At 46.4% G+C, this 26612-nt stretch overlaps 2 protein-coding genes and 1 long non-coding RNA gene across 9 annotated transcripts; 1 reads left to right on the top strand and 2 right to left on the bottom strand.

The window, feature by feature from the left end:
- Window positions 1–56: 56 nt before the first annotated feature.
- Window positions 57–3656, bottom strand: asb3 (ankyrin repeat and SOCS box containing 3). 2 transcript variants are annotated; one of them, XM_088360505.1, is made up of 11 exons: window positions 3428–3656; window positions 3128–3345; window positions 2336–2506; window positions 2144–2256; window positions 1852–1984; window positions 1578–1755; window positions 1183–1389; window positions 980–1090; window positions 695–868; window positions 485–618; window positions 57–405 (listed from the first exon to the last, which is right to left on the bottom strand). In XM_088360505.1, exons 2-11 carry the CDS (start codon window positions 3330–3332, stop codon window positions 206–208), a joined length of 1626 nt encoding a protein of 541 aa, XP_088216631.1. In that variant the 5' UTR covers window positions 3333–3345; window positions 3428–3656; the 3' UTR covers window positions 57–205. The 2 variants fall into 2 exon arrangements, with proteins under 2 accessions (XP_088216631.1, XP_088216630.1); XM_088360504.1 differs by having other exon boundaries at window positions 3128–3656.
- On the top strand, window positions 3013–6473 carry LOC148382261 (uncharacterized). The gene is made up of 3 exons (XR_015854116.1): window positions 3013–5065; window positions 5187–5681; window positions 5974–6473. It is a non-coding gene; the product is annotated as an uncharacterized LOC148382261 (long non-coding RNA).
- Window positions 3866–26603, bottom strand: LOC148382262 (calcium-activated potassium channel subunit alpha-1a-like). Of its 6 annotated transcripts, none has more exons than XM_088360479.1 (28): window positions 26373–26603; window positions 24844–24993; window positions 16797–16858; window positions 15143–15236; window positions 14749–14860; window positions 13144–13219; window positions 12937–13012; window positions 12457–12627; window positions 11318–11409; window positions 8752–8862; window positions 8566–8671; window positions 8406–8488; window positions 8255–8324; window positions 7960–8115; window positions 7780–7889; window positions 7631–7699; window positions 7471–7557; window positions 7326–7402; window positions 7006–7038; window positions 6709–6793; window positions 6346–6469; window positions 6025–6249; window positions 5470–5662; window positions 5222–5335; window positions 4680–4810; window positions 4406–4600; window positions 4199–4317; window positions 3866–4125 (listed from the first exon to the last, which is right to left on the bottom strand). In XM_088360479.1, the coding sequence occupies exons 1-28, from the start codon at window positions 26601–26603 to the stop codon at window positions 3882–3884; spliced, it is 3396 nt and encodes a 1131-aa protein (XP_088216605.1). In that variant the 3' UTR covers window positions 3866–3881. The 6 variants fall into 6 exon arrangements, with proteins under 6 accessions (XP_088216605.1, XP_088216606.1, XP_088216602.1 ...); XM_088360480.1 differs by lacking the exon at window positions 11318–11409 and adding an exon at window positions 11504–11595; XM_088360476.1 differs by having other exon boundaries at window positions 6025–6469.
- Window positions 26604–26612: the final 9 nt, after the last annotated feature.

Consider the following 26612-nt stretch of genomic DNA (forward strand, 5'->3'; position numbering starts at 1 on the left):
CTATTTGAATTTTGTTGACATCCAAACTATTTGAATTTTCTATAACTGATAGACACTTGCACAATGCAATAGTTTTAATTTAGGAAGGGTAACAAAAGTATAGAAACAACATGCAATTTCTAATCTGAATGTATGAACACTTCTAACATAACATGCAGCAAAACTCCAAACCCATCACCCTTTCAAACAAAGCAACTCTTGTCAGTTATATCTCCCCGCTGGAGAGGAAACTTGCAGAATGCCTACTGAAAACATTGGAAGGAACGAATTTGGTGAACTGCAGGAAGCGCTGGATGCTCGGGGGCACGGGAAGCTTGCCGACCGCGTCCATCCTCATCACCTCCTCTGGTCCCATCAAGGTCCTGATGCGCAGCCGGCACAGGTGTGACAGGTCGGGGACCGAGTCTACATGGAGGACGAGGCGGCGGGGAAAATGTTACTGTTGTCAGAAAATCAAAATGAAGGCATTTCCTAGTGTTGCTACCAAATTGCGGGAGTGGGTGCCACGTCTCCTGCGCCCGTCTTCGCCACAGGATGCTTTTCAAAGCGGGTGACATCGTCGACCAGTTGACAAACTGCAGCAGGAAGTTGAGCAGCTCGCTGTCAACCTTCTCAAGCCTGGAAGCGCAAACAAGGAAAAGGTAGCACGTTGCCAGCGCGAAGGCGAGGCGAGCAGCGGACGCGGGAGCCGTACACGATGGAGCGCAGCAGCGAGTCCGGGTCCAGCCCGGCCCGGAGTAGCGGCGGCAGCCAGTCAACCGCAAACTCCAAGAGCTTCAACGCAGTCCTTAACATGTCGTCCAACTCGGGCCGCCTCAACGCCACCTTGCTCGAATCGCCGCGGGGGTGTCGTGGGGGGTAAAGCCACCTGCAAGTCAGTTTACACATTTGTGAAGGCTCCCCCCAGTGGCAGCGGCTCGTCAAATTCCAAACATATTTTGGAGGCGGAAATAGAGGCGCTGGGGCAAATATTACTCACCTGTGTTCCAGGACCAGCTTGAGCAGGCTCGAGTTCTTTTGGCCTAGCACCGGCTTCCACTCCCACTTGTGCAGCGCCGCCCCCGCCGCCAGCAATATCCCAGATATGTCACTGCGAGCAAGCACGTATGGCACGTCAGAGATGCGTATTGTATTGCAGCATTCACACGATCAAAGTCAGAAATCGGGTGAGCTGTGACCTGCCTGTATCCGCTGTGGAAGGCGAAGCTGAGTGGCGAATGAGGGCCCATCGAGTGCAGGCGGCTCTGGGCATCCGGGCTGAAGCCTTGCTCCAGAAGCAGTGCCACGCAGGCCGCTTGGCCACCCTGAATGGCCAGGTAGAGCGGGCTCACTAAGCCCTCGCTGCGGTCGCACTGGCGAATCGTGACGGGCAGCAGCCGGCGCAGGATTCTGCGAGCGGAGGCCGTCGATTAGCAAAAGCAGAACGGGAACTTCCACTGTGTCGTCTACTACGTCGCAGCTTCGGATGCAGGTGCGGCCACGATTGTCAGCCCGGGGACAACCGCGTCTCACCAAAACGTCACAGCAAGTTATTTCCACCTGGTTGAGCCCCGTTTAGCGGAGGAGCGAGCAGCTACCCGAGGTGGCCAAACTGTGCGGCGGCGTGGATGGGCAGCTGGGGCCAGTCGTAGCTGCAGTTCAAGTTGGCGTTGGCGTTGTGCTCCAGCAGCAGCTCCACACAAGACTCGTGACCCTGCTGGGAAGCCAGCATCAGCGGTGAGGCCATGTCCGATGCCTGTGCGTTGACGTCGGCACCTGGACGAGGGGGGGGAGCAACGACCTTGGCATTTCTCTTGCCAAAGAGTCCACTTTTCTGGATATGGCCCTTGGCCGAGATGACCCTGTGCTTACCTGCGTGGATCAGGAGCTCTAGACATTGTTGCCGACCGTGCTTCGCCGCCAGGAAGAGCGGTGTCATGTTGTAGTCGTCACGCACCTCCAGCTCGGCCGACTGCACTAGCATCCGCACGATGTCCACATGATCCTACAAGAGCGGGGCCAAGATTGGAACATGTTCATAGAGGAGGTCGAAAAGGTCCTTATGTGCTCAACGTTTCCTGCGTCTGACTTTCTGCGATGAACCAAACAGATATAAGACATTTGAACAAACAGCCGGATGTGTGTGCGTGTGGACGCTCCTGACCCGATAGACGGCGAGATGAAGACACGTCCAGCAGGTGGCTGTGTGCGATCTGTTCAATTCTGCCCCCTTGTCCATCAGCAAGCGCACCACCTCAATGTGGCCGTTGTCCACCGCTGCCGGAGTGCACTTGTTACTTAGCTGCTGGGATGCACACGCACGCACACACGCACACACCCACACACAGAGTTCTACCTGCATAAAGCGGACATGAGAGGTCGTTGGTGAGCTGGTCTATTTTGACTTTGGATTTGAGGAGACGCCGTACAGCCCCCACGTGGCCCCCTCTTGCCGCCAGAAAGCAGGCCGTCTCTCCCTCGTGGGTGCTGGAGTTGACGTACGTGCGGAATTCTGACAGTGAGACGCCTGCACATGGGGAAAAGTCTACTCGGGTGGACGTGGAGTGAAGAGCTTCTATTGTGTGCTGCTAATGCAAAAAGACTGCTGCCCCTGGACCTGAAGAGGCTGCCCACCTAAGCAGCGCCGTGCATAACTATCAGGGGTGCTTGGGCTCATCAAACTCGCCTGGCTTTGGAAAGACGAGATGCTTGTAGCATCTTTCAAAGATCTGTCCCAGAATAGTGGCCTTTGTGTAACTCAGTGGTTCCCAAAGTGGGCGGTACTGCCCACCTGGGGGCGGTGGAAAGATCTGGGGGGGCGGTGAGGACGGAGGGGGCGGTAGGGGGGCGGTGAGGACGAAGGGGGCGGCAGTCCGAAGTCAGAAGTTGAAGGGGGCGGTAGGGGGGCGGCAGTCCGAAGTCAGAAGTTCGAACGTTTGTTTAACGACACATGTGCAGTAGGACGAGTCAGTCGACGGGGGGGGGGGGGGGGGGTGGACGGACAACAATTTGGACACAACATGTGCGGTTGGACGAGTCAGTCGACGGGGAGGGGGGGGGGGGCTAGGAATTCACTGGGGAGCCGAGTTACACTGTAACTCAATTAGACTTTTCATCACACATAGGAGAAGGCTGCGGGTGCGCTTACCGGTCCTGGCGGCCGAGAGAATATCCTTGAGGCAGCCCATCATGCCGGCGTGGGCCGCCTCGTGTAGGGGCATCCAACCCCGGTTGTCGGTACAGGACACACTGCGTCCCTCGCGAAGCAGCCGCCTCAGGCGCCTCCTGTCGCCGAGGCGAGCGGCGACAGCCACGCTGGACATGGTGTCCACATAGCATGCGCTGAAGTCCATCCCTGAGACGACGCTAGAGCGGCGGCGACATGTTGTACGTGTTGGATGCGAAGAAACTCAAGTTGCCGAAGCGACTTGAGCAAAGCGGGAAATACTTGGAGCAGCGGAACGAAGACCTCAGTCTGGGGTGTTTTGGTCCATCTCAAACTCAAATCGCTTTGTATTCTTGTTACTTTGTTGACGCAGCAGCGATTCCCAAAAGGACATTAACGACCTAATGCGCGAAAACCGCGTCTGAACGCCGATCCTAGAAATCGCGACGAAGAGCAAGACCACCAGACGCGCGTTCCTAATCAGTCACAGTTTTATGACGTCATCAAAACAACCGGAAGTGTGGTTTTCCTATATGTATTCTATTTCCGTTGAAATATTAAACAAAATCAAACTGTTGAGAACTTTTTTTTTGGTATGGTGCGACAGGCTGCTGATTTTGTTTTATTAATTTTTATTTTGAAAAGTGACCGTATTCTCAAATGCAATGCTAGCAAATGCTAAAGAGTCATTCAAGCTTGGTAAAAAACAAAACAACAAAAACCAGTGGGTTTGCGTTTATTGTTGTACCATGAGATGCTGAAGTGTCGTTACGTATTTGAGCTTGTCCCGTGGGTCCCTACTTTTGTTGCGGTTAGCTCGGTTGACGGTGCCGATGGAGTGTACGGAGGAGCTTTTCTTGTTGGACGAGTGCGAGAGGCTGCTCCGCGACTGGCCGGCGTTGTGGTCGAACTGCATGAGGCAGAAGATGAGGTCTGAGGGCACCAGCTCGAAGGCGTAGGGCGGATTGGTAATGACGTATCTAAGAAGGACATTGAGGACGCCGACTGAAACAAATTCTGTGACACCTATGGCCATTAAGACACAAGACTCACCGCTTGGTGCACTGGCTTTGAGCGTTAAGATGTCCGTCACGTAGCCGATAGATGCCAAAACAGAGCATGTTGTATGTTTTCAGGGCTTTGCAAAACAGGTCACCGTAACAACCGCCATCCTACAGAAAAATGAAGCATTTCTCACAAAACTACCACAGCAAAAAGTCAACAGGAATGCTGATGCAAGGCCATCAGTTACGGCCTCACCCCGAGGTCGGCGAAGGGCCCGTCGTACAAGGCCAGCTGGGCCACGCGACAGCGGTCCCTGTTGGCCAGCGTCTGCGGCGTGCTGTAGCCGCCCCGCAGGGCATTTTCCTCCGCCAGCAGTCCTTCCAGCTCTGGGGTGGCGCCGCCCGTCACCAGCGTGCGGATCAGCGTCAGGATGTTGTCGTTGAAATACGTCTACAGGAGGAGCACCGTGCAAATACTTTGTTTTTACCTGCTATTATAAATCTTTTTTTAGGTGGAATGCTGCACTTACAGCGCTCATTAAGGAGTCCAGCACACTGACTGCAAAGGCGGTGCCGCAGGCAAACGGCTGGGTCAGGTAGAGCTCCGTGTCGGGGTCGTCGTCGTCGTCCTGGTCCAGGAACTGAACGTTGGAATCGTTAACTACAAACATCACGCAAAAAAACAAAAACAAAAAACATACTGACATGCTTTAAGATATCACAATGAGATCAACCATATAAATGTGACATTTGAACAGCAAGCAGAATTGTTTAGATGTGAAGAGGCTTTGTGTTTAGAATTTTCCAGCCAAAGAAACAACTCCAAGCGGAATGCTGTAAAACGTGGGCCCAAAGGCAAAAAGAAGCGCTGAGGCCAAGCAGACCCATTTGTCAGCGTCTTCTCTTACCCAGCTCGGTAATCATTTGTATGCCGGTCCCGCTGCTGTTATCCTGAGCAAGTGAAACGGCAGGCGCTTTTTGGCCCGCCTTTGTTAACGGGCATCGAGGGATAAACACGTGTTACTCCAACACTTTAGCGACGCGGGCGCTAACAGATGCACGTCAGGCCTACCCAGTTCAGTTATGATGGGAATGTTGGCCCCCGTCGTCACCGAGGTGTGACGGACGCGTCCGTGGATCGGGCTGTTCTCGGGAGACGACCGCTCCATACCCGGTGGCGTGAAGCCTACGAGGGGCAAACACAGATGCAGAATTTCAATATCCTTTACAATTTCAATCAATCAAGCTGTCCCACAGTCTTTCTTGAATCGCTTTAGCGTGCAATTTCCACCTATACATCTGGGTGGCTACGGTGCTCACCTTGGGAGTTGGCCTGCAAGACGCCGATGCTGTCGTCAAAGATCATGGATTTGATGTTGAGCGAGGCCAAGATGCACTCTTTGTCCTGCAGCGAGGCGTCGTCGATATTGTTCTGATTGGCTGACAATACGACACACATGTCACACAGGTTGATGTTGACGGCCCTGAGGTCGGCTCGACTCAGCGGCGTGCCCTTATCCGGAGGAAAGGGGGTAAGAGATGAAAGAATGGAAATGTTGTTAGGCCATCTACATCTTTACAACTTCTGTGCATTGAAATGATGTCATCTGATACCATTTGCGTCAAATAATATTGTTAGCTGAGCAAGGTTTCCAAAGATAAAGCCATGGGCTGCTTTTAACGCGTACAACAAAGTACACCTAAAGTTAAATTACATTTGCACTGAATACATTCTAAATAAAAATAAAATAAATACATAAAAATAAAATAAATTCTAAATTAATATTAAATCTGAATTAAAAAAAAGAGACTTCTATTCCATAGGAACCGAAGTAAGGTGCAATACAAGTGGCACAATGAATGAAAGTGACTGACGGGCAGGATGGAGACTTTGGGGAAATTGTGCAGCGTCTCCCACTCGCGCTTGAGGTACTCCAGCGAGCCCACAAAGACAATGTGCTTAAGCTCGTGGTAGTGGAAGTTGCTGGCCCTCAGCGGCATCACAAAGTTGCGCAAGCCAATCACTGCAGACTTGATGTCACCAAAGATGCACACCACCACGTGACCGCTCAGCACAGTCATGGCCGCCTCGCTTCGAGTCTGACGAGGAGAAAGAAGCAAGATGAACACTGAAAATGACTTTGGTTCGCTATCCAAGGTCCTGAAGTGGAGTGTGGGTACTTGTGCCACGCTCACCAGGACAACCTTCTCAATGTCCTTGGACGGGCACCAGTGGAACATCCCCGTGGAGTCGTATTTCTTCACATTCTCATCCACACTTTCCATCTGCTCGCTGACGGAGATGAGGAGAGGGTCGTGTCTGAGGGAACAAGTTTTGAAAGATGATTTCCTGCCATGTCAGCCTTTCATCTGGATTGTTGACCATGGACGATATTTGAAGCTACTCAAGCTGCAAAACCCGCTTTCAGTTTTGTTTCTTTGCGTCCGTGCCCCAATTGAGCGTTCTGGTTAAACTCATAATTCTCTGCACAACATTTAATTGAGCTGTGAATTTGAATACAATGAAACGGAGGTGTTACCGTTGCAGGGCCGTCCTACCGTAGGATCTTTGGGGAGGAGTTGGGGGAATTCCTCATGCCTCCGTTACGCTGCTTTTTTTTGGATGACTGTTGGTCATCTTCAACTGCAATGACATTATCCGGTTTGCATAGTCACATCACAATCGAACAAAATAGTCTCCACACTTTTTTTTCACTCTCATTCCGCACTGCAACGTTTTTATAAAATATCCCTTTACTAAATTCATACATGATGGAGTTACATAGTGCATGACAAACAAAATAAAGCAAACACTTTAAAACGTTGCGTGACGAGAGGAGAGGAAGGCGCATTTACTTGATTTGATGTATCCGTTGTAGGTGTTCTTAGCTGGGGAAGAAAAAAAAATCAAACAGAAAATATTAACGAGAGGAGCAGCACCACTGATATATACATTAATATTCCTCAAAATTGAAGAGAGCGATGCTTTCATCATCGTTTAGGCGATTTAGTTTGAGTGTAGCGACATCTGCTGGTGATTTGCTGTACTGCGACCGACTCATATGGGCAGTCGAAATGTTTGCAAGTAGCAGAAATAAAATGTCAGCTTTTGTTTGATATCCTTGGCCTAAGTGGACAAAAGTAATTGGACAGCTACCCGCGATTCCACAACTTACATTTTTTGCATCCGCATTTCTTTATGCGCTTAGGATCCGTGACGTCATCGTGGCACGCTTTGCAGTAGAACAACGCCCTGTGGACATGAGTGAACCAAACAATAAAGGAGCGTAGGAGCAAAAATGAATCATTTGTCAGAGTTACCTCTTGACTTCTTTGGCATCGCTGGCAATGAAGAAGCCCAATGTCCCCTCCTGCATCTTCACATTGTTGCCAGGGTTGATGAGCGTGCTGATCAACAAGGCCAAGCGACATCATTACGGATTGAAAATCTTCAATTCTTGACAATCAACGAATAGGTTACCTGCTCTCCCGCTGATCAGACTTGTACTCGATAGCAATCAACAGCAGCTTCAGCTTCACGTAGCACAGTCTGAAAAGAAAGGAATCATTTTCAAAAGAAGAACGTACACTAAGCAGCTCGGTGGTGCAGCATCATCACCGAGTACTCACTCGCAGATAACAGGAAAGGACAAGCCCACAAAGGCACTTGACAGGTACTCGGTGTACATCTCGTTGGCGACGCCTTCCAAGTAATACTTCTGCCACGTGTCCTCTTCGATCTGCACCATGGTCAAAACAAAGGTAAAAAGCACTTTGGCCAGGTTGAGCGCCACTGTGCTTTTCAAGTACCTTGATGAAGGACCTCATGGAGAAGAGGTTGGCCAGCATGGTGGACAGGCCCTGAGCCAGGCAGCTCTGAGCGATGAAGCCCAGCTTGAGCTCGGCCAGGCAAATGGCGTCGTCGCCCTCCTTCCAGTTCCAGCTGGGGATGTTCAACAGATGCGCCTGAAAATGTCCATGTAACCATCATCCTTATCATCTGAATAACACGGACAAGAAATCAATCTGTGTCCACTCGACATCTTTGAAAATGGCAGCCTGCACTCAATGATTGTAAAAAAAAGACAGGGTTGACATTGCCTACCTTGTTGTGATACTGCAACATCTGAGTAATGATGCGGATCTTTGGGTGGTAGTTCTTGATGGAAATGACCCTATCATGACATAAAAACATCAGGACTTTCGATTATTTTCTGGGACATTGGCTGTATGACAAGATTGACCATGTGGCTCACCTCATAATGTTGGAGGCGTCCTCGGCATCTGGATCGGCGCAGTATTTATTAGCTAAGATCAAACAGGCGTCGGCTGATTCGATCTGTGGGTCAAAAAAAGATTTGTGTCTAAATTGGGTGGTGAAAATGGCCTGGGCTGGGCTGAGCTGGGCGCCTTTACTTTGACTCTGGCCAAATCGTGAGGGTTGAGAACGGAGCCCTGGTAGAACTCCACCTGGGTGAAGTGACGTTTGAACAAGGCTTCCAGCTCAAGATTAGGGGAAATACTGAAAAACAGAAACAAAATTGGTGTCACTTTCAAAATACACTGCAACACAAGTTGAATTTGTCTTTGTTTGTTACTCACTTATGGAGAAAAACAATTTCTACATTGACATCATCCCTGTCCTTGTGTAGGAAGTCTTTGAGGAAGTTGGAGACGCTCTCCAGCGTGATGTGGCCGCACACCACGATGTGCCTGACGGGAAGACCGTAGACGTTTTAGTCAACTTTCCAGCGGGGAGCACGGAGACAAGAGCGCCATGTGAGCCATGCAGCAGACAGACATGAGAAGCTATCAGCGTTCAGGTGATTAAATCAGGCCGTGAAAGGGGGAACGACGAACGAGCACTGAATGGGATGGAGAAAGCGAGCGGGCCAGCCGTGACCGAGCGTTGGTGGATTAGGAGGGGGGGATCAGAGTTGATTTAAGAGGAGATTATGACATCCACACATTTTCCATTTTCATTCGTCCAACAAAGACAATTTAAAGATAATACGGGCTTAGATCTTTAGATGCTGCTCTAAATTGGAGAAAATTGCTTTAAAAAAAGCACTTCAACAGATGACCTAAAAAATAACGGAGCACCATTCTGGTCATTCTCTTCTTCTTCACTACCGTTTAAGGACAGATTTTATCTTGTTAAAGGCATAACATTTGTATATGTCTTGAATCATTTTATTTTGTTTATGTAACATGTCTTTATATTTTATTCATTCCATTTTGTATTTTGTAAATATGTCCAAAACATTAGTTTTAACATTCATATTTTATTAAATATCTATTATTTTGAAAATTTGTCAAAAATATTGTCATCAAATAATATATGAAAAACAAACAAACAAAAAAAATGACATGATGCGCTGTTGGTTGTTGACAACTTTCTTGAAAGAACATGTCAATTCTGTCACTTTGTAATGTCAGCATGGCTAAGCAAAAAAAAAAAAAAAAAAAAAAAATGGCAGCAAAAGCAGAGCGGGGGGGATAGAAACAGCGTGATCCAATTCAATCCAAGGGTCCACATTAAACAAAATTGAAGCAGTTTAAAGTCAAGATTCAATGCGGGGAATGAAATTATATCATACATACCCTTTCTTTCATGTTTTCCACATCCTTTGGCCCAATATACATAAATTGATTGTCTTTCTCATCATTTGTGAGAAAAACCTTTAAGGGAAACACGCTACAGCGCTAATAAATTGCCACGCTTCGAATAACTCAATAGCCCATAAAGCCATATTTTTCATTCGAGGCAACACTTTGGAAAAGGTGTTTACTTCTTGCCAAGGGCCGAGCGGATAAGTAGACTAGTTGTTCTCAAACTTCTGAAATCCAGCACTACAAAGTATATTCAACATTATTGTAAACTAGGGTAACACAAAAAAATAAAAAGATAAAGCATAGCACAGTAGTCTCATTTTATCTGGCTACCTCGGCAAGAAAACAAAGGAAACACATTTTGTCAAAATGTCACCGCCGTATGTAGCTACGTCCTGAGGGTGTAGGTCAGACTGAAGAAAAAGGCCAAGAATGTTCCAGAAGCAAAACGCCCAAAAAAAAAAGAAGACAAAAGAGAAAGCACAGCCAAAGCCAATTAAAATCGTTTTTTTCCCCAGCGCTGGATGGAAAAAAAAACTCCAGCAAGCTATGGCACATTAAATGAACAATAAATACAGTATATATTATTTGATGTGTTTACATTTTTATGTGTACTATACGATTATCTGATCGACTTTTGAGAGATGTACTGCAAATGGAACGGAATGATTAAATGATACACAATGACGGATTGAACGCAAACACAAACAAATAAAAACTGCCAGGCTGATTTTTTTCAGACATGGAACAATAAGTATGGAGTGTCACAAAACAAGTATAGCGCAAACTATCGACACAAAAATGGAGTCATGTTTCAATATACTACAAATATGTTAGAATTCTACAAGCCCAAATATTAGGAGAAATGTGAGGGAAAGGGGAAATACTATAAATAAAATTTGGAGACTAGTCAACCCGTTGATGAGTCAACATGCCGACTAGTCAGTTCCACTTTGCTTTTAAAAAGAAACAACACAGCAACAATTTCTAGCGAGCGGATGCGAAGCAGAAGCATCGGCAAGACAAGAAGCAGACAAAAGGAAGGAAGGAAGGAAGGAAAAAAGGAAGGAAGGAAGGAAGGAAGGAAGGAAGGAAGGAAGGAAGGAAGGAAGGAAGGAAGGAAGGCAGGCAGGCAGGCAGGCAGGCAGGCAGGCAGGCAGGCAGGCAGGCAGGCAGGCAGGCAGGCAGGCAGGCAGGCAGGCAGGCAGGCAGGCAGGCAGGCAGGCAGGCAGGCAGGCAGGCAGGCAGGCAGGCAGGCAGGCAGGCAGGCAGGCAGGCAGGCAGGCAGGCAGGCAGGCAGGCAGGCAGGCAGGCAGGCAGGCAGGCAGGCAGGAAGGCAGGAAGGAAGGCAGGAAGGAAGGAAGGAAGGAAGGAAGGAAGGAAGGAAGGAAGGAAGGAAGGAAGGAAGGAAGGAAGGAAGGAAGGAAGCATGGCCCAGGTCTTCAGTCACAGTGTGACTTGAACGCCGAGATGTTTACATCTCATATTTCTCACCAGGAGAAAAGAAAAGAAAAAGTCACACAAAAACCACACCGAAGAACATGGTTGGACTTACTTTCTGCCTCTGGTCGAGTTATAACTCCCTCCGTATTTCTTCCGATTAAGGATGAGAGCGGCAATTTCTGGCACGTAGCGGGCAAACATGGCCTACATGCGTTGAAAAGAAAAAGCAACACACAAAAAAAGGGGGGGGGGGGCATGCAGGAGAAGCCTCAGCTGCGGCCTCCCGGAAAATACTTACTTTCTGCCATTAACAGCACTATAGGAACCACCGTATTTCTTGCGGTTGCCTATTAACTCTATGATTTCAGGCACGTAGCTCGCAAACATGGCCTAAGGAGGACACAGGAGACAGAAAAGGTCGAGCAGAGTAAAAAAAGGGCAGGCTCACTAACTTGAAGATTTGGTCCCAGATTTGGCAGGTAAAGGAGATTTTTCAAGGCGAGGCATTGCACAATGACTGCAAGTGTGTTGCGTCAATGTAGCCTGAAATTTGATCCAGTTACATTGCCATAAGAAAAACAACAAAAATGAAAATGGTGCAGCGCTATCAAATGTTGTCAATTGCCAATTTGATGAGCCGTCACGACGAGGTCCATACTTGAGGGCAAAAATGACCGCACATTGGTTGGAAAAGAAGAAGTGAATGCAGGGAATTTCATGTGTGATACCTTTAAACAACAAACTATGAAAGTGAAATCCTTAGTTGCCATGTTTAGATCAACAAACACGCCAAACCATGATTTTCGACAATGCCTTCGATGCAAGTCATCTGTCACAGAGTCTTTAGAGATGGGTTTTTTTTTTAAATGCTGCATTTATCAAATGGTGTCATTGCAAATCATTCCAGTTTGGGTGTTTGTTGTAGTCAAGAAGGGGTTTACAAGGTTCAAGGCTCAGGAGGTCAGGAAGTGGAAAGGACGGGGGGGGGGGGAGGAGGGGGGGGGGGGCACCTGAAACCACAATGCTTGAACAATTCACAATAAATTGTCAGCTATAAGTGACTGACACGTGGCAATTGTGTGAATGTTGAGATAAAATATAAAGTCACAAGTCATAATTTTGTTCCTTTGCATTTTACTGGAATATTTGTCTCCAATGTTTCCGAAAATGAAAAAATGATGACTTCTCTCAGCATCGGCACAATCAGATAATATCTCTCTTTTTTTCAATGAAGGAGAGGATTTTCTTTACCAGACCACCAAGGATGAAGAAGACCATAAAGAGTCGGCCCAGGGTGGTTTTGGCATAAACATCGCCGTAGCCCACCGTGGACATGGTGACCATCAGCAGGTACACGCATTCCCAGTATGAAAGCGCTTGAGAGTTCTGAAAGTTCTCCCAAGGATCCCCGGAATTTTCCACCTGGAATCATACGTGGAAAACGGACTCACACTGGAAGCCCTAATAAAACGCCACAAGATGGCAGCAGAATACTTTTTGTTTTTATTAAATGGAGATGAAAGTCCACACATCACTTCAAAATAGTTGCTTAGTACACAGATCTTTTCAATCATGTGGAGATCCAAAAGTAAAAAAAAAAAAAAAAAATCACCTGAAGAGAAATACTCAAGTACAGGTGCCTGAAAAATGTAGTCCAAGTAGAGTAACAAAGTATTTGTACTTGGACTAGTGAGCAAAAATCAAGCACTAGGTGGGAATGTGTGGACTTACCAAATGGATGAATCCGGCTGCCGTGAGCCATGTGCTGATGAAGATGGAACACAAGTTGACCAGCTTGATGGAGTTGCTGGGGCAAACAAAAAGAATAGTTTCATTCACGGCATACAATTGCTTTTACATTAAACATGGAATCGTGTATTCTCATAAAGCAAATCAAAGAGTAGACACTCAAGAAAAAGAAACAAGAAAAATTCTTACCTTGTCTTGAGTATATTTAAAAACTGTAAAATTTCCGAGAACTGTATCAACCTCAAGGCCCTTAAGAACCTCAAGCCTGCGGGGCAAAAGCAAAAAAAGAGAAAAAAAAGAAACAAAATAAGTCCTTGCATGTTACAAATGAAAGAAAAATGACCTGAGAGTTAATCTCACATCAGCTTCAGCGGATTCATTTCCAAACTCAGCAACACCAGAGAAAAGCTCCCACTGCCGCGTGCAACTTATTTTGTGAATGGTTGAAGACCATCAAAGCCCGCCAGCAGGTGGACGTGTCACCGCCACACCAAAATGGACCAACGGGAAGCAAAGCTATGGTTGCTTTGCGCACGTCTTACCCCAGTAGGAGACAGCGTGGAAGCAGGAAGCCAAGCGGGAGCCGCCACCGTTCTCCCGCTCGTCTTTGTCGTGGCCGTTGCGGACCCGATATCCTTTCTGGAAAAGCTCGCCAGTGGATTTCTTGCGTCGCCTTGTGGCAGACACTGTTTGGATGCCGTCGTCGGGCCCCTTGTACACCAACATCTTGGTGGGAATCATTTGCGAACGTCTTTGAGTCCAAACTAGAAACCTTGGTCCTCTGCACTAGCCCGCTAGTGTGCTTGTGGCCAGCTTAAAGCCGTCACAATATTAGCGCAGCACAACGGCGTATAAGCTCCTTTCGGATTCATCCCGAGAAGTGGGAACAAGCGTGTCCATCAACCTGACCTCAAGGTCAGCCCTTAGAGCCCGCAACAAATGTCCTGTTCCCTTAAGCTTCGCAAAAGAACAGCTTGTTGTTTTTAAGCGGGAAAATGCCGACCACGTGACACCGTGCGTGTGTCGAACGCCAGGAGAAAATCTGTGGTACAGTATTTAATTTTTTTTTTTTTGCTAATCCCGGAAATAATGCCAGATGCTGTACAGTAACAAAGCCAATGCACTGGAGAAACATTTGCACAATTGTTAACTTTTGGCACTCATTTAGTTAAAACCAATAGTCATACAGTGTGTTCTCTATTGTACTGAATTAATTTTAATGTATTGGATGCTTTTCACATTTTAATATTGGATATTTTAAATAGAAAGACTAGTACAAACTAATATGTGCTGTCAATACAGTATTGGAATCAAAACGATCAGAAATAAATGTCTTTAAATATAATCAAGTGTCTGATGTGTTGACACTAGTGACAGTGGCTTAGATTATCCACTAGAGGACGCCACCCTTAAAATTACACTGGCCGGTTCCACCTGAGTTTTGGCAACATTCACAGCCCAGATGACATTACGCAACACATTTGTCACACTTTGTGTTTGCTTGTGTGTGCGCGTGCACTTGACTTTGTTCCTCACCAAACGAAATAAACATTTAAAGCCATCTGCAATAATCCCCGATAGTCCCTCATTTCCTGTCAACATCAAAGCCGGTTACGGCATTGTACTCGTTTGCCCGCCCACCTTCCAAAATCATGGCCCAATTCCACTCCAGTGCGATTTGCCTGCACAGGTAAAGGACGCACGTGTTGCACAACACTGCGCAAACACTCACACACTCACACTTGGGTGCAAAAAACCGCCAGAGTCTGAAAAGCGGCGCGGCGAGGAAGTTACCGAGCCAGCTCCGGTTGAGGTAGACGGACACGAAGACGGGCGGCACCGTGAAGAAGTCGACCACCGAGTTGACCTCCAGCCAGAACCACAACTTGTCGCTGGCGGCGATGAACTGCCGATGAGAACGTTTCATTTGGCGGGATTACTTTCATACCATCCTCCTTTAATAATACGCACAACTTGGATTTATTGTTATGGCGTCAGCACACCCAGGTAGGATTCAAATGGATGTGCATTTATTTGGGTATTCAGTTTCAAAGTTAAAATCATGTATTATACAAAAATAATTATATGATTCTAGATTTGTATTATTTTTTTTAATTCATTCACAATGAAATGTAGGTTGGCTCCTATAATAACTGAGGACATTGTGATTTGTTTTGCTGTGACTCACTCGGAGGCCAAAGTACAAAAGGAAGAAGATGTTGAAGGCCATGTCGATCTGCAGCGTGACATCCTCGTAGAAGTTCTGACACAACTCGATGGGACTGCGGGACACACAGACCCAAGAAAAAAATCCACGTCAGCGACCATTGCGTCACAATGGAGATTTCGGATGCACATCATTCATCATCTTTTGCCCGCAAAAGACGTCAAGAAGAAGCGTGGCCTCGTCATCACCGGTGCAGTGGACGGCAACGTGACGCATGCGCTCACAAGCATTGTCTCGGTGCGCAGCCGGCCTTGAGCCTTAAAAAGCTGCTACGCACGCATGCACACGAGCATGTGTGCGTGTTTAAATTTGATTTAGGGTGTTGAAAGCAGCAGTTTAAGACTTAAGTGCATGCAAAGGTTGCGTCCGTCAAGCAGCCATAAGAAATGTCGGGGAGCCTCACCCTCAATAAACCCTCGTATCTGGCACAAATAAAGAGAAATCATTGAAGCAGGCACAAGTTAGTAAGGATGCTGCATTTATTTTATCGTTGCTGACGTTGAACTTTATTAACACCTCACCTCAAAAAAGCCTTTGGTCAAATTCATACCATGCATTATTCGCCAGGTGGGACATCCATTCAAAAGACTAAGTTGATAAAACACCTCAAATACTCTTTTTGCCCCCTTAGGAGAACATAATGAATATGTTATATTGGCTTTATTCTGTAATTGTTTTCAAGGAGTAGACACAATGCCCCAAATATAGGCTCTGTGGGGGAAAGGGAAAAAAAAAAACACTGCACTGTGCCTTCTTTTGTACTGTCAGGAATAATTAATATTGTATGAGCTCAAATAATGGCTTCCCCTTTATTGAGGCCATGTCACAACTAATCACTTGGTGAGTTATCTAATTGGGGGGAAAAAGATCAACTGCACCTCAAATAGCCATTGCTCCAATAAATTTTTATGACGCATTAATACAAGGAACAAAATAGTAACGCATCCCAGACAGAAGAATTTAATGCTGCTCGATTTTCATTATCCGTCGGGGGGTTACTGATAAACAATTAGATTAATTTCATCAAATTAATTTCAAACTCATTTGTTACATGGAAACAAAATTCTGACCAGAGTGACTGGGATGTCCTCGCCCATTAAACAAAAACAAAAACAAAAACAAGCAGCCTAGACCGACGGGGCAGCCGGACAGCAGCGCACTGCGACGGCGCATCCGTCATCGAACGCAGCGCTAATGACGGGAAGGAAAGGCCGGATTGTGCCAAACCCAACTGCAAATTTGAACCCAGGGCAGTGAAAAATGAGTACTGGAACAAGGCCAGGGGTTGAAAGTTCACCACTCATCGGTTGAAAAGGTAACGAGAGCACGGCGTGAAAGTGGACACCGGCGCGTTGACGTGATGGAGCCGCCCCAGCCAAGCCGCCTGCGTTGATTCGTGTCGCGGCGGCTTTCTGCTTTGGCTTCTTCGACTTCCTTTTGTCTAATGAGCGAATGTTTTCACCCACAACAGGAACTTTGGACTTTCCCTTAGCTTCATTGACCTTTACACCATGTTGGCACGCAGACGTTTGGGTGGCAACAATTTCAATGGCACCGTTAGTAAACAAAGCCCAAAACATGTCTTGTGTTGGTACATCACTCCTGTCATACTCACTCTGAGGAATCAATGAAGTATATCATCAGAGCTCCGATGCTGAGGGCAAACACCAGCACCACCTGAAAGATGAGAAAAGTTGATTGTCACATGGCGACGTTGTTGTTGTTAAAGGCCTAGAGCCATCCTTTTTTTTTTTCAATTAGAACGGAATTTGATAGAATGTATAAACACATTTGCCGCATTGGAAATTAAAAATGGACACCGATTACTAAGAATAAAGCTAAAATTAAATGCCAGTTTATCGATCGGGTTCCGCACGCAGCCACACCGGTGGCGCCATTACTGTGACGTCACAAGTTGTACATCCGGATCTCAACAAACCCAAACAACATGGCAGATGATAGCGACAGCTCCGTTTCTAGCGGCAATATTAGCATCATTTTATCCGATTCAGAAACCTCTTTTGACGCAGAATATGATGAATCTATCAGTTCACTTGGGCTGAGCTGAGCACGTTTTCTGAATTGTGCCCCTCCCGTCACTCTGGTTAGGTTGGCATAGTAAAAAGTGCTCTTGGGGGCTTTAGAGTGCCGAGTTGATCTCGGCACATGAAAAAATGACCACTTGCAACGTTTGGTTTAGGTTTTATAAGCATTTTTAATTTTATTGCTTAAATCGCATTTTCTCGACGAGCTGAGCACATTTTCTGAGATGTGCCTCTCCCGTCACTCTGGTTTCTGTTGCTCTGAAAAATATAATTTAAATTTGCCGCGCAGACGAGTTTGACTGCACCGAGCCGCCAGCCGGAAGTGATGTCTCAAGTTGTATGCGTTTAGCTTCAGTGAATGTAAACAAAAAGAGAAGAGGGGCCAGCGCGGAGACGTCGGGCCAGGCTTGCGGCCAACCCAGCTCGCCCAGCAGTGCCTTCCATTCTCCTGGCGTACGTTCGTTCGCGGGACGACAAGATGGGTTGCGTTCGCCTGATAGGATCCACGAACCGGACTGTGCGTGCCTGATGTGTGCTCGTGTTCACAGTGGCCTGGTTGACTGTCATCTTTCCGGACTCTGCTGTGCATCGGGAGCGGCTAGTGTGCGATCACTCTTATGTTCATGATGTCGACTTCTTGTTTTATTTTTCCTGTGTTGTTTACTTGTATGTGCGTTGTGAACTCTGTCTTGTCACCCTGGGATAGTGAGAAACGTAATTTCGATCTCTTTGTGTCTTGACATGCGGAGGAATTGACAATAAAGGAGACTTTGAGACTTTGACTTTGAAAAGTATGTCGAAGCGTGACGGGAGGGGCACAATTCAGAAAACGTGCTCAGCTCGTCGAAAAAATGCGATTTAAGCAATAAAATTAAAAATGCGCCTAAAACCTAAACCAAACGCTGCAGATGTTAATTTTTTCATGCGCAGTGGTCAACTCGGCCCTCTAAAGCCCCCTGAGAACTTTTTACTATGCCAACCTAACCACAGTGACGGGAGAGGCACAATTCAGAAAACGTGCTCAGCTCGTCGAGAAAATGCGATTTAAGCAATAAAATTAAAAAAGCACAAAAAACCTAAACCAAACGTTGCGGGTGCTCATTTCTTCATGTGTCGTGGTCAACTTGGCACACTAAAGCCCCCAAGAGCACTTTTTTTTATGCCAACCTAACCAGAGTGACGGGAGGGGCAAAAATCAGAAAACGTGCTCAGCTCGTCGAGAAAATGTGATTTAAGCAATAAAATTAAAAATGTGATTTAAACCTAAACCAAACGCTGCAGATGGTCATTTCTTCATGCGCCGTGGTCAACTCGGCACTCTAAAGCCCCCTAGAGAACCTTTTACTATGCCAACCTAACCAGAGTGACGGGAGAGGCACATCTCAGAAAACGTGCTCAGCTCGTCGAGAAAATGCGATTTAAGCAATACAATTAAAAATGCTTATAAAACCTAAACCAAACGTTGCAGGTGGTCATTTCTTCATGTGCCGAGATCAACTCGGCACTCTAAAGCCCCCAAAAGCATGCAGGAAATGGGGTCAAAATACAAAAAGTCCTGCCTAGCTACAAAAACAGATATGCTCAAACCTCATTGAATAAAGTACATAAGCAGACAAGTATGTTCACATATTAAATAAATAAAAGAAACATCTTAAGCATATAATTATACCTACACACCAAATCAATAAAGAAGACATAACTAGACATTTTTGATAAGTGGTGATGAGAAAGGTTTTTATAATTTTATGATCTGATATATTTCTGAGCACTTTGAAATAACAAATGACTTTTGATAGATTGCCTAAATAGCTTAATGACCCTTAAGGAACTGTGTAATGCATGCCTGATGTTTTTTCTCTGAATCATGGACACGACCAGAGTCGTCTTGACCGTTCAGTACTTGATTGTATCTTATGTTTTGACTAATGCTAGACGCCAGTTTTTGATTACTACTGAACGCTCTGCACAGAGGGAAATAGTTTGCCTAACAAAGAAAAGATACGGTTGGAAGCATGATTAAACTAAGAATAAGCAAAGACATGATGTATCAAAAGAACAGCAATAGATTAATGATGTCACAGCCAAAAGCTAACATAATTTCGTACAAAATGACAAAATTAAAAGAATAAGAATGAGGTACAACAGTGTATGTCCAAGATTGGAGAAGAATGTTCACAGGAAGGTCACGTGGAGATAAAACCAGCAGGTGCCAGAAGGAGCCACCCAAAGACTCGGCCAAAGATGATCGCCAAGGCCGAAACACGGGAGGGAAGACAACAGCCCCCACCCGAGAACTCGGCCAAAGATGATCGCCAAGGCCGAAAGATGGGATGGAAGACAACAGCCCCCCTCCACACACACACACACACCAACAGCCCCCCACCTCCACACCGAATCGCCCATAATCAGCACCACTCCCATGCAAGCAGACTCTCCTTCGAACTTGCCCCACCCCGAAGACTCATCGCCCATCAATCCCGGCCCACAATGTGCTACTGAATATAAAACTGATCTAACAACCTTGGACTTTGCCTTTTCTGAATGGAGACTTTCCGCTCTTGAAGGGCCCAGCGCTGTATTGTACTTTCCTGAAAACAGAGCTTTTTGAACAAGAATTGTGATTGAACTCAACCAATCTGTGTAAGTCTAATTTCTGCTTCAGTGTCTTTGCATTTTCCTAAATCTGAAGAAATCTAACGAGCACGCAGTGAGTAAATTGGATAACAGGTGATTGGCAAAGGCTTTTGCCGTGAGGCGCAGATAACGCGCTCCCTAAATTGTGGACAGAATCCAGCAAGCACTTTTTACCATGCCAACCTAACCAGAGTGACGGGAGGGGCACAATTCAGAAAAAGTGCTCAGCCCAGCCCAGCCCGAGTGAATTGCTAGATTCATCATATTCTGCGTCAAAAGAGGTTTCTGAATCGGATAAAATGATGCTAATATTGCCGCTAGAAACAGAGCTGTCGCTATCATCTGCCATGTTGTTTGGGTTTGTTGAGATCCGGATGTACAACTTGGGATGTCACAGTAATGGCGCCACCGGTGTGGCTGCGTGCGGAACCCGATCGATAAACTGGCATTTAATTTTAGCTTTATTCTTAGTAATCGGTGTCCATTATTAATTTCCAATGCGGCAAATGTGTTCTCTTTATACCTTCTATCAAATTCCGTTCTCATTGAAAAAAAAAAGGGATGTCTCTAGGCCTTTAAACGCAGCTGACGAATACCCTTTTTACGTCTTTTCCGGAAAAGAACTAACTTAATTGCACGACGAGCGTCGGTGTCTCTCATTGGTTAACCACTTGTATGCTGCACCATGATTCGCTAATGCCACGAACATAATAATTTTACAATTTAATCATGCTTCCCTTCTGCAGGAAATGGGGTCAAAATACAAAAAGTCCTGCCTAGCTACAAAAACAGATATGCTCAAACCTCATTGAATAAAGTACATAAGCAGACAAGTATATTCACATATTAAATAAATAAAAGAAACATTTTAAGCATATAATTATACCTACACACCAAATCAATAAAGAAGACATAACTAGACATTTTTGATAAGTGGTGATGAGAAAGGTTTTTATAACTGTATGATCTGATATATATTTCTGAGCACTTTGAAATAACAAATGACTTTTCAAAGTCAAAGTCAAAGTCAGCTTTATTGTCAATTTCTCCACATGCCAAAGAAACGGAAATTTCGTTCCCCCCTATCCCACGGTGACAAGACATGGCTCACAACAGACAAACAAGTAAACAAGTATAACAAAAGCGCGCTGAATAAATAATGAATAAATAACACAACAATAAATAAATAAATAAGAGGAGCAGAAAAAAAGGAGCAAGTGCGCGTACAGCAGACATTCCCGAAAATAGCGCAACAGTGCCGCACGCTACGCAGAAGGGGGTAGCGAGTTCAGGGCCCTAACAGCCTGGAGAAAGAAGCTGTTGGCGAGTCTGGTCGTGCGGGAGCGCAGGCTCCTGTACCTCTTCCCAGAGGGCAGAAGGTCAAACAAAGAGTGAGCCGGGTGACTCACATCTCTGGCAATCGAGGTTGCCTTGCGGGCGAGATGGGAGGTGTAAATGTCCTTCAGGGAGGGGAGCGAAGCACCAATAATCTTACCAGCCGTATTCACTATGCGCTGCAGGGCCTTCAAGTTCTGTTCAGTGCAGTTACCACCCCAGACAGCGATGCAACTGGTGAGGACGCTCTCAATGGTGCCACGATAGAATGTAGACAGGACTGCCTGAGGAGCACATGCACGCCTGAGCTTCCGCAGGAAGTAAAGGCGGCGCTGAGCTTTCTTTGCCAGTGACGAGGTGTTTGCGGACCAGGAGAGGTCCTCACTGATGTGCACCCCCAGGAACTTGGTGCAGCTCACCCTCTCCACCACAACACCGTCGATGATCAGCGGCAGGTGTGTTGTGTGACCCTTCCGGAAGTCAACAATGATTTCCTTGGTCTTATTGACGTTCAGCAGGAGGTTGTTGTCCCTGCACCACGTGGTCAGAAGGTCAACTTCCGACCTGTACCGAGTCTCGTCGCCCTTTCGTGATGAGACCCACCAGAGTCGTGTCGTCAGCAAACTTCACTATGCGGTTGTCGCTGTAGGTCGCAGTCCAGTCATGCGTCAGCAGGGTGAAGAGCAATGGACTGAGCACGCAGCCCTGGGGGGCCCCCGTGCTCAGCGTGATGCTGGCGGAGATTTTGTCGCCAACACGCACCACCTGAGGCCTCTGACAGAGGAAGTCCAGTAGCCAGTTGCAGAGGGAGGTACTGAGGCCCAGCTCGTCGAGTTTGCAGATGAGTCGCTGCGGCACAATGGTGTTGAAGGCAGAGCTGAAGTCCACAAACAGCAACCTCACATATGAGTCCTTTCTCTCCAGGTGGGTGAGGGCCGAGTGGAGGGCAGAGCAGATGGCATCCTCAGAGGACCGCTTGATATATTGCCTAAATAGCTTAATGACCCTTAAGGAACTGTGTAATGCATGATCGCCAAGGCCGAAAGACGGGATGGAAGACAACAGCCCCCACCTCCACACCGAATCGCCCATAACCAGCACCCACTCCCATGGCGAACTTGCCCCACCCCAAAGAATCATCACCCATCAAACTCGGCCCACACTGGCATGTGCAGCTGATATAAACTAACCAGAGAACCTTGGACGTTGCCTTTTCTGAATGGAGACTTTCTGCTCTTGAAGGGCCCAGCGCTGTATTGTACTTTCCTGAAAACAGAGTTGTCTGAACAAGAATTGTGATTGAACTCAACCAACCTGTGTAAGTCTAATTTCTGCTTCAGTGTCTTAGCATTTTCCTAAATCTGAAGAAATCAAACGAGCACGCAGTGAGTAAATTGGATGACAGGTAATTGGCAATGGCTTTTGCCGTGAGGCGCAGATAACGCGCTCCCTAAATTGTGGACAGAATCCAGCACTTCTCATCAGCATACTCTAATTTCCTATCATTTTGAAAGAAATATATATTTATATTATTTACATTTAATTTATAGTTACTTTTAAATTAATTGCACGGCGAGCACTGACGATAAAGACGGTGTCTCTCATTGGCCAACACCCCTAGTTTGCTGCGCCCTGATTCGCTAATGCCTCGAATATCATACTTATTAACTTTTACTTATTGTTATAAGACAATTTAATAATGCCTCACTTCTCATCAGCATATTCTAATTTCCTATCCTTTAAACGAAATACACATTTGTTTTATTAACATTTAATTTATAGTTACTCAATTACAAGAGGAAAAAAACATGTTCACAATTTACATAACATTATATTGTTGATATTATACTCACACTGTCAGTGTAAATGCCGCCTGTACTCAAGTCAGCCAAGTGTCCCACCATCAGTGTTGCTGCTATTGAACTCTATTTATGATAATAGCCAAGATGTAAACAATGAGTTGGGACTTTAGAGACTCATTAGAAAGACACCCTGCGCACTGGGACGGAGACACTGACATCAACAAAGCACAGTAGACACTTTAAAAATGCCCCAACTGGCTGTGGAGCTAATGGCACCAGCTCACAACATACGGCCACCGTCATTTCGGAGCAAAAGTCCAGAAACTTGTTGTGCTTGCTGCAGGAATTTTGCCAAATGACATTTTTGACGGCGTGAGTCCTGAGTCCTAAGAAGAAGAAGTGGAACAATGTCCACTGTAATAATAATTGAAATAAATAACATGAGTTGTCAACTTGACAAGCAAAGCAATTCTACTCTAAATACGACACTAAAGCAAAAACCATAACTGTAGCACCAAATAATAATGGCATTGAATGCACTCAAAGTGAGCACATGATCTTATTTAGGTTGCACAGTTACTAGCAGTGAAATATGATCATGCGTGTGAGCGGGCCACATGTCATCCAGCGTATGAGCGCCACTCCAGTGCCGCAAACGGCATCTCTGTTTTGATTTAAGCCTCCCTGGCAGCGGCCCAAACAGTGGCGGCACAGAGACAAGGCTCAAAGAGCTTAGCGTGGCTGACGTTCGCTCACGAACACCAAATGTATGTTTGGGCCCTGAAGACAAGACAGAAGAGGATTCCCTCCACCGTCTGTCATTCAATCTTGCGGACTTCCTCGACACGATGGCCTCTCGTAATGCGAGACAGCGTGCGACTCATTAGCTGCTTTTATTGGACAGAGACTGAAAGGATGCAAAGGCGGGGTACGAGCCAGTGGATCGAAAAACAAGTCCTGCTGATTGGAGAGAGGAAATAGAGCAAATCTCCAGCATGCGACCCAGGTCAACAAAATAGTAACATTGTACTTTCCTAACCAGAAGAAATGATTGATTTGACACTCTCCCATACAGAAGACAAAGAACTTAGCTTAGACATTGTGTTGATGGTGGATGACAATGCGCAATAAGGCATTGAATGACACACGGGATCCCCCAAGGCACGCGTGTCACCACCAACGCATTGTCTGCGAAGTCAACACGCTTTTATTTCAGGCTCCCGTGATCCCGGAGCTAATAAGACTTTATTGACTCAAACATGACTTACTGCTAATTAAAGGAGCAGACTAGCAAAATAGAACAAAGTAAAAATACCACATTTAAGCCAATGAAAAGCTTTGGGCGGGAGAAAGCTGAGGGAAGCACGACTGTGCAATTTTATTCTTTATCCTCTGCGGAGAATGGCTAATATTACAGCAATAAAATGAGTATAGCAGTATAAGAGTGTAACTGGGCGAGTGTGTGTGACAATGGGCTTTGGCGTGGCTGATTAAAGAGCTGAACACACACACAGGTCTGCTTGTGAAGCCGCCGTTGCCATGGCGATGCCACTCGACTGCTGTACTTCCAGTTCATGTATCATGTCGTACCAGCTGCGATGGGTTACGTGCTACTGTTTTGGTCGGCAACACCACTTTGTGCTCATATTTGCTTAGGAAAGCCTTCTCTCTGAACTGAGGTAATTCCACTCATTATCCGAGTGAGTCAACTACCCTCACTTGACCAGATGTGTTCTCTGCAAGGGGGATTATGGGATGCCAGCGTGTGACCTTAATACACTGTTTAAAGCTTTGTCCGTCTCGCCGAGACGGGCCGGGTGACCATCATCGGACGCCGAGTACTCACCAGGACTCGTCCTGTCAGCGTCTGAGCAGAGATCATCACTCCCGCCCAATCTTTCACCGATGTCATCCATCCCACCTCGCTGGCCGCCGCCGCCTCGTCTTTGTCGGCACGTTTGAGGACGCCGTCAACCGGGGTCAGCCGGTGCGGTTCCTGAATGAAAGTGGGACAGAAAATTCTATTTTTTTTTCTTTGATTGGGAGTAAAGTGGGGGCTGGCTTGACTGAGTGGAGCCCAGCCTCAATGTCACCTGCTTCATCATTTCTGTGCATAATCCTTCTAAAAAAAAAAAAAAAAAAAAAAAAAAAGCAGTAAAACAAAAATAGCTAAGCGTTAATTATGTGCTAAAACCGTGCAGCTCTGTTCCGACACCTCACTAATCACATTCAATCGAGGGCGGCGCTCGAACATTCAATTAGTTGGCGACGCCTTATGCTGCAGTCGAGGAAGGTCGAAAGTCGGATTTATCCCGCTCGGATTTTACCAGTTCCGAAAGCGTTGGAGGTGAATGTTGATTTCAATAGATTGTTTGTTTCTCTCATTTATCACAACACAAGTTGTGTCCAGCAAACCTTCTTCACAATTTCCTTAATTAAGGATATATATTTAATTAATTTCACCAAATAACTTCATTGGGGGGGGGGGGTTGACATCCAATTATTCTCCTGAGGCTTTGATTTGATCTGAAAAGGTCGCAGGCAAAAGAGGAGGTATCAGAGAGTGGCATTTGCCGCTATTGTGATGAAAAAAAAAAGTGCATCTATTATTCAAAGTGTCAGAATAGAAATCAGATCGCTTCAAGGATGCAAGCGGTCGAGGCGAGCTTTAAAAGTCCGTCCAGACCACGTTGAGCAAAGCACAGCGGGCGGGCAGGCAGACAATCACCTTGAAAGAATGGCTCACATTTAAAGACCTCCTTTTTACTCATGCTTATTTGATGTATAATTTAGTGTACTTTTAACAATAAAAAAAAAACAGAAGGGCAAACTTTTAAAATTGGAACAGCGTCTTCTTGCCCACATGCATCACAACATTGGGGTGTCAAAGTGTGACAGCAGCATGCTCTCAAAAAGTCAAAACTGAGAGAAAAAAAAGGGGGGAAAGATGCTGGTGCAGTTGCAGTTCCGAAAAGTGCTAATGACATGACAGAGGTGGGCCAAGTGGAAGGAGGTGGGCGGGGCGGGCCAGGTGGGAGGTGTTCCTCGTGCATTCATCCTCCCCAATTTACACACAAGACGCAGATTGACTATACGTCGAAGAAGCACGCACACAAACGCTCCTCGCTTGCTAGTTGCTTAGCAACAACGACAACAACAAAAGATTTACACGGCACGCATGCAAGAACCTGACAATGCACTTCCAAGCGGATGCATTTTCAGAAAGATAAATAAAGAAAAATGACGCTGGAGTGTTTGTTTTTGGTGAACGCTTAGGCCTACTACCGACGGCTACAGTCCTTTTTTGAGATGCTGTCAACAGTTGGCCCGGCCATGAGCACCAATGTTTTGGTGGGTCGACCGCGCACATCATACCTTCTTGTCTCGGCAGTGGCAGCAGACGCTCCACAGATACTTGAGGGTCCGCCACAGCAGGATGATGAAAAGCCCCCCGAAGAAGGTGACCATGGACGAGGCGAGGAAAGCCCACCACATGCGCTGGCCGTTGCTGTCGCACGGCACGTCGGGCGAGAAGGGGATGATGACGTTCATCTTGGCCATGTGTACCGACGGCTCCGAGCTCAGGCGCTCGCGGCTCTTCGCCATCTCGGGCCT

Source organism: Syngnathus floridae, chromosome 18 (genome assembly GCF_059516105.1).
Source record: "Syngnathus floridae isolate MCC-2025c chromosome 18, RoL_Sflo_1.0, whole genome shotgun sequence".
NCBI classification, from domain to species: Eukaryota; Metazoa; Chordata; class Actinopteri; order Syngnathiformes; family Syngnathidae; genus Syngnathus; species Syngnathus floridae.

What these genes read in the sequence shown, in the direction of transcription:
- asb3 (XM_088360505.1), bottom strand. Translation starts at nt 3,332, where the DNA reads ATGGACTTCAGCGCATGCTATGTGGACACCATGTCCAGCGTGGCTGTC. An exon ending in GCACAGTTTGGCCACCTCGG is followed by an intron (nt 1,390 to 1,577) that starts GTAGCTGCTCGC and finishes CTCCGCTCGCAG; the next exon opens with AATCCTGCGCCGGCTGCTGC. An exon ending in TCGCTGCTGCGCTCCATCGT is followed by an intron (nt 619 to 694) that starts GTACGGCTCCCG and finishes TTGCGCTTCCAG; the next exon opens with GCTTGAGAAGGTTGACAGCG.
- LOC148382262 (XM_088360476.1), bottom strand. Translation starts at nt 26,603, where the DNA reads ATGGCGAAGAGCCGCGAGCGCCTGAGCTCGGAGCCGTCGGTACACATG. An exon ending in TGTTGCAGTATCACAACAAG is followed by an intron (nt 8,116 to 8,254) that starts GTAGGCAATGTC and finishes GGACATTTTCAG; the next exon opens with GCGCATCTGTTGAACATCCC. An exon ending in CAAAGCCAGTGCACCAAGCG is followed by an intron (nt 4,126 to 4,198) that starts GTGAGTCTTGTG and finishes TGTCCTTCTTAG; the next exon opens with ATACGTCATTACCAATCCGC.